General features: G+C 49.6%; 1 protein-coding gene across 1 annotated transcript; it reads right to left on the bottom strand.

Annotated features, from left to right (window-relative positions):
* Positions 1–2,146: 2,146 nt before the first annotated feature.
* SLC25A4 (solute carrier family 25 (mitochondrial carrier; adenine nucleotide translocator), member 4) lies at positions 2,147–6,331 on the bottom strand. Its single transcript, XM_010835768.1, has 4 exons — positions 5,952–6,331; positions 4,177–4,663; positions 3,533–3,673; positions 2,147–2,652 (listed from the first exon to the last, which is right to left on the bottom strand). Exons 1-4 carry the CDS (start codon positions 6,060–6,062, stop codon positions 2,495–2,497), a joined length of 897 nt encoding a protein of 298 aa, XP_010834070.1. The 5' UTR covers positions 6,063–6,331; the 3' UTR covers positions 2,147–2,494.
* Between the last annotated feature and the right edge of the window lie 6 nt (positions 6,332–6,337).

The raw sequence follows: 6,337 nt of genomic DNA, 5'->3' as shown, positions 1-6,337 counted from the left end.
CATTTTTGTGGCCTTTACAAGTGTTTTTTTAAAATCAAAAGAATATTTTGTGACATGTCAGTACTCTAAGAAGTGCACAATTCAGTGTCTGTACATGAAGTTTTGCAGACCAGCCACCCTGGGTTCGTGTCTAGTCCAGGGCGCTGTCGCAATAGGGCAGACCTGCCCTATCAAAGACCATCTGGTCGACACAGCCTGAACTATTTACTACCTTGCCCTTCAGAGAAAAAGTTTGTTGACCCCTGCTCTAGGTGGTATTTTCTTCCAGAGATTTACTTTTGCTTTTGACGGCAGGCAGCAGGGGTGCTCACAATCTCCAGTCTCCTATATCCAGCTAAAGGGATGAGATAGCTGAAAGCCGGCCTCCAGGACTGCAGGGGCTGCCCTGTCCCTGGTTCTCTCTTCCTGCTTCGGGAGGCTACCCAGAGGTGTGACCCTTCCCTCCCCACCCCCCAGACACTCTCAGAATCACTCTCCAATTCTCAGCCTTCCAGCTGCATCTCCACAACTTTCACACACCTCCTGGGAGAATGGACCCTCAGTGAGGGGATTGAAAAGACAAGGCAGTCCAGGGAGGTGCTGCCCATCCAAGGTTGAGGGGCCTGGGGGCTCCGGGTCGTAAAGGAGCTGGGGTGAAGGCTGACTGCACAGGCTCCTTATACATCCATTCCTGAGGGCATGGAGGTTAACACTCATGGGAGAGGCTGACTTGTGGGTCACACGAAAAAGGGAGATAATCACACCATTAAGTAAATGTTGAATCCCTCTCCACTTCCTGTTCCTGCCAGAGAGGGCCCAGGGGTCTTCCACTGCTCGCACTGCCCACCTGCTTCCATATCGGCCCCCAACACCCCCACCCTCCCTCCCCCTGCGCTAACTTAGGGCTGACCTTCTCTAGAGAGCCACTCCACAGAAGCATTTGTCCTACTAGCCTGCCCTCTTTTCTCTCCATCAGCAGCAGAGCTTGGACTTTTCAGATCACCTTTAGGATAGAAAGCCAATGAGACACGTATCTAAAGACCCCTAATGACCCATACTTGCGACTTGGCTTTGATGCGCTTGAGAGGCTCTCTGTTGGCCTTTTCTGTTGGCAGAGACAACTGCTAGATTAAGATGGATGTAACCTTGGACATGGCAAAATTCAGACCTTAGCTACTGGAGGAGAACAAGGCAGCCAATTTTTTTTTTTAAACCGGGGAGGCAGGAATGAGAAGGTGGGAGAACTTGGGGAGGAGGCGGGTCAAGAACAGAGCATGCAGAGGCACCCCTCAGCCACCTGTCAGGACCGCGAAGACACGTGCCTGCCCTTCAGGCTTCACCCGACACGTAGGGGTTTGTGTACGCAGGTCACTCCCAGCAAGCGAGGACCCTATGAACCGTGTGGTCTTCTGGACGCAAAATGCTTACTTTCCATTGTGTAATTGTCCTTGTTTTCCTCTGGCTCACAGACTTACCAGAGTGAAGTCCCAAACTGACTTTTCCTCCAGGTCTTGATAAATTGTTGCAGAAAAGAAGTGCTGGCAGAGATTTTCTATACCCATGTATCTGAGTCTAGTTATTTTCTCTCAAGGCCTATTCTATCCTTCCGCCCAGCTCCCTCTGGCTTCTAGTTCTCCTCAGCCAAGATTCATTGTACTGCTATTAAATGTTACACTATGTAACAATGCCAAGTCCCACCTCTCTCCTAACCCCACTTAAGCTTTTTTTTCCCAATGGACTTCTGCCTTTTTGTATCTTCCACAGGATCCAACAGATTTCAGTGCTAGCTTGCTAACTGATTTCAATGACTACTGTCCACCTGTCATAAAATTCCAAGTATCACAGTTCTCTAAAGGCACTGATAGCACTTCCTAACCATGCAAAGCTCCTGAAACTGTGATTTAAAGCTTTTAGTGGAATCTCAGAATTCCTGAAGACTGTGTGAAAATTGCATAAAATATGGTGAGATTATGGAAGCCACAATCCATGTTACCACTAAGAGGCTGTGCAGTATGGTGTAAGGTAAAGAGAAAGAACATAACCTATTTCAGTTCTAAAACCATAACTCTGAAGTACTCTAGGTGTTCACATGATAACACAGTGTAATAGCTGATATTTAGAAGCTTGTCCACTGAGTTATATAAATGAGTCATGCTAGAAAATAAGATTTATGGTCTTATGCTTTTAATCCATTTGGCAGTTAATAAGAATTCAGTAAAATAGAGAACATGCATTAAGTGGTCTTTATTGACATTTCACATTAAGTTATTCATGATCAGTTCTTCAGTTAATTATATAAGTATGATAAGTTATCTTCTATTGGCTGTGGAAATTTAAATGTAAAATAAATACAAAATACATTTGTGGTTTAATGAATACTTAAGCTTTTTTCCCCCCTCTGAGGTATTCCTTTCAATCTGGTTTCATCCCAGATCTTTCTTTTTACTTCCCCTTAGGAAGAGTCTATTAAACCACACAATGGATCTGGAACCAATGAAATCGAGTTTTAATCACATTAGACAAACTTTTTGATCTCATCATACAATACCAATACAAAAGCACCGCCCATGCCTCTCAATACGTTGGACCAGGCACCTTTGAAGAAAGCCTTGGGTCCTTCATCTTTTGCAATCTTCCTCCAGCAGTCCACTGTCCCAGTGTACATGATATCAGCTGTGGAAACAAACATTGTTGGTAAGGGCTCCATGATTCCGGAGGAAAGAGACTCTTCCTCTGAAAGACACCTGCAGAGTTTGTTTTCAGTGTTATAAAAGGTCACTTTGAGTCTTCTGCCCAGCTCTAAGCACATTCAATGGGACAGCGCCTCCCCTCACATAACCGCTGGGGAGGGTCTCTAGATTCCTAGTTCAACTCAAGATCAAGTGAAGAACTGGGGCAATGAACCAGCGAATTCACATAAGTCAAAAAGAGAAACAGGAAGGGAGCACGGGGAAGCAGAAGTATTAAGCTGGGGGGTCCTGTTTATTATTGATGAGAACACTGAGATCCAATCTCAGATTATACTCTTACAAAGCAAGAGATACAATTATTAGGTTGAAGCAAATGAAACTAATTATACTCGGTGTTTCTTACTGTTACAATGGCAATTTCTTACGTTTCAACCTATTGAAGCCAAAACTTTTCCTATTGCCACAAACTTCTGGAGGCCATCTCTCCCCCAGCTAAATCACTCTCCCCAATAATACTTGTAAAACCAGGTAAGAAACATTTTAAAATAAACCAGGTGATTACTTCAATTTCTGCACCCAGGCTCTAAGGGAAAAAGGCCTAAGGCCTCTATGATGCTAGCTACCTAGTTAAGTTCACAAACCAGGTGAACCAAACTATATCCCATTTTCAGTGTTCTTACTTCTTTGATAAAAACAAACCAAATCTTTAAAGGAATAGTTTAGAACATTAGGGAGGATTCATCACAATCTTTCTTAAATTTTTATCTCAATTCTAACAACTGAGAAGAATGCAGGCTGTAAAGAGCACTGACTAGCGTTCTCCTTGAGCAGAAAAGTAAGATTCTCGTGGGTCTCGGGCTTACCCCCTTTCCGGCCAGACTGCATCATCATCCTACGGCGGACAGTGTCAAAGGGGTAGGACACGAGCCCCGCGACCGCCGTCACAGTCTGGGCGATCATCCAGCTCACGATAATGTGCACATTCTTGGGGTCAGGCAGCATCCCTGTGGGCAGAGCCAACAAGCCAAATGGCCATGACGCGATTCCTCCTCCGAGCAGCTGAGCAAAAAGCAGGTGGGGACGGAGAACAGGGCACCGCAACTCCACGCCCCACCTTTCCAGAAAAGCCTGCCCCGTGAGGCGTGCCTCAGGAGTAACCAAGCAGCCAACACAAGTTGGTGCTGCCAGCCCTCCCTGGACCCGCAAAGCCCGAGTGGTGCCCCGCGCACAGGACGTGTTGAAGTGGCTCCAAGTTAAACTTGGTAACTGATAAAAGGAGCCAAGCACCCCCTTTGCCCTCTCCGAGTAACTCAAGGCCAGGGTAGTTCAGGAGAGGACAAGGAGAGTCCCCCAGCTATTGATCCCCACCTCACCACCTCCAGTTTAGCCCAGGGACTAGGGGAAAGTGAGATTAACAGGACAAAGTCCTTTATGAGCTAGACACCCCTCAGGATCCTCTCTGCACACATCCTTCTCAGCTCTGCGCCCCCTGACACCCTTCTCTCACCCTTGGCCGTATCATAGACTCCAAAGTAGGCGGCTCTGTAGATAATGATGCCCTGGACCGAGACGTTGAAACCCTGGTAGAGGCCCCTCAGGCCATCAGACTTGAAGATCTTGGTGATACAGTTGCCCAGACCAGTGAACTCCCGCTGGGCGGCACCCTTGCCCACGTCGGCAGCCAGCCTGGTCCTAGCGAAGTCCAGCGGGTAGACAAAGCAGAGGGAGGTGGCCCCAGCTGCCCCACCGGAGGCCAGGTTACCGGCAAAGTAGCGCCAGAACTGCTTATGCCGGTCCACGCCCCCCAGGAAAATCTGCTTGTACTTGTCCTTGAAGGCGAAGTTGAGAGCTTGGGTGGGGAAGTAACGGATCACGTTGGCCAGGTTACCCCTCCAGAAGGAGAGAAAGCCCTGCTCCTTGGGGATTCTCACCACGCAATCAATGATCCCTTTGTACTGCTTCTCAGCACTGATCTGTTTGCTGGCATGCTGGACCTGCAACGGGAGAGGGGTGGGGGAGGAGGGGGATGGGGGGGACAGGGAGGGCCGAGAGAAGAGGGCAGGAGAACAAGAAGGTTTGTGCTTCCTGATTTCCTTGTTTAAAAAGTATGGGGAAATCAAATGAACAACTGAGTAAACTGAAGTCTTAGCTACTTGGACACTGAGTCCCCTAAACCCAGTCTTGCCTCAATTACCAGGGCATTTGAGAGAAACAGTTCTGCTCCAAAATACACTGAAAAGGATGATTTGATTACGTAAAGGGAGACATTGATTTGCTGCATTTTCCCTAGGTGCCAGAACTGTACTAGGGGTTTATTACTGGGAGACAGAAATAATTAAAGATCCCTGGCCCAAAGGACACCTGCTCTGATCTGACAGATATGATGGGCAGGAGGTGAGGATTTCTCCGTCTCTCTTTAGTCTCCCTGAAGACACAGTCTCTGAGTAGTAGGTGTTCCAACAGAAGAAGAAGGAATCCACTCAGCATTGGAGCCTGACATTTTCCAAGCATATCCAAATAATCAAGTATTGAGGGATTTGTTGCTGAGGGCCATTTGTTGGGGTTTTTTCTTGTAATAACAAGATCATTTTGACTCCCAAATTGAGAATGCCCAATTCCTCATGGAGGGATCCTTGCTTTTTGGGCAAGTGAAAAAAAAAGGGGGGGCGGTGAGATGATGAGAACAAGCCATTCAGAGATCAGGGCTGGGGAGGAAAAGATTTGGGGAAAGGATGAATAAGGCCATCTGAGTTTATTTTGAAAAGTGTTGGTCTCTCAAGACCTGTTTCTTTATGTGCAAAATGGGGGAAACAGTATCTGTCTTACAGAGGTCATAGCAAGATGAATGAATAATAGAATAATGGCTACAGCATGGCACACTGGACACCGTAATAATCTTGAGTAGTTAATTATTTCGATGTTGTTAATCGTAAAAGGTGGATGCTGAGAAGAGGGTGCAAGGGGCTCTGAAAATCAAGAGGTGAGGCCGACCCAAGAGGCCTGAGTGCCCGCGCTGTCCCCGGAGCAGGATCTGGCTGGCTGCAACCTACTCGGGGTGGGTTTCCATATATAGACACCCGCACGCGGGGCGCCACCCGACACCAGGAATCCGCTACTGACGCTGGACCTGTCTGCGCAGAGGGCACCTTCCCCTTCGTGCAGGCCGTGCGCCGGGCCCGGGGCCTAGCGCGGATCTGGGGGGCAGCCCCGCGGCTCGCCGGGGCCCCGCGCGCCCGGTCTCGCGCGCCCGCGCCCCGCTCACTGCGCCCGCAAGGTCCTCACCTGCAGCAGCAGTTTGACCCTCTCGATGGGCGCGACAGCAGTCTTGGAGATGGCAGCGGCCACGCCGCCGGCCAAGAAGTCCTTCAGGAAGCTCAGAGCCTGATCGCTCATGGTGACAGCCGGGCGCACACCGCCTCCGCGAGACGCGCTCTCGCTGTCTCCGCCCGGGCAGCCCCGGCTTCCCCTGCTCCAGACCCTGCGCGACACGAAGGGGCCACTCGCCTCGCCCCGCCGCCCTCTTTATATAACCCGCCCAGGCTCTCGCGAGAGGAGGCGGGGGCCCGGGGCCCCTCGCGCCCCTTTCATTGGCTGGACAGATGCTCGGAACCCCGCCTCCTGGCCCGCCCCCCCTTCTGCAGAGGGCAACGGGGGCGGAGGCGCCTCCC

Source organism: Bison bison, unplaced genomic scaffold (genome assembly GCF_000754665.1).
Source record: "Bison bison bison isolate TAMUID 2011002044 unplaced genomic scaffold, Bison_UMD1.0 scf7180017864050, whole genome shotgun sequence".
NCBI classification, from domain to species: domain Eukaryota; kingdom Metazoa; phylum Chordata; class Mammalia; order Artiodactyla; family Bovidae; genus Bison; species Bison bison.
Note: the sequence above shows the minus strand (reverse complement) of the source record. Positions and strands in the feature narration are given on the sequence as shown.

What these genes read in the sequence shown, in the direction of transcription:
- SLC25A4 (XM_010835768.1), bottom strand. Translation starts at nt 6,062, where the DNA reads ATGAGCGATCAGGCTCTGAGCTTCCTGAAGGACTTCTTGGCCGGCGGC. An exon ending in GGGTCAAACTGCTGCTGCAG is followed by an intron (nt 4,664 to 5,951) that starts GTGAGGACCTTG and finishes CTCCCGTTGCAG; the next exon opens with GTCCAGCATGCCAGCAAACA. An exon ending in AGTCTATGATACGGCCAAGG is followed by an intron (nt 3,674 to 4,176) that starts GTGAGAGAAGGG and finishes CTCTGCCCACAG; the next exon opens with GGATGCTGCCTGACCCCAAG.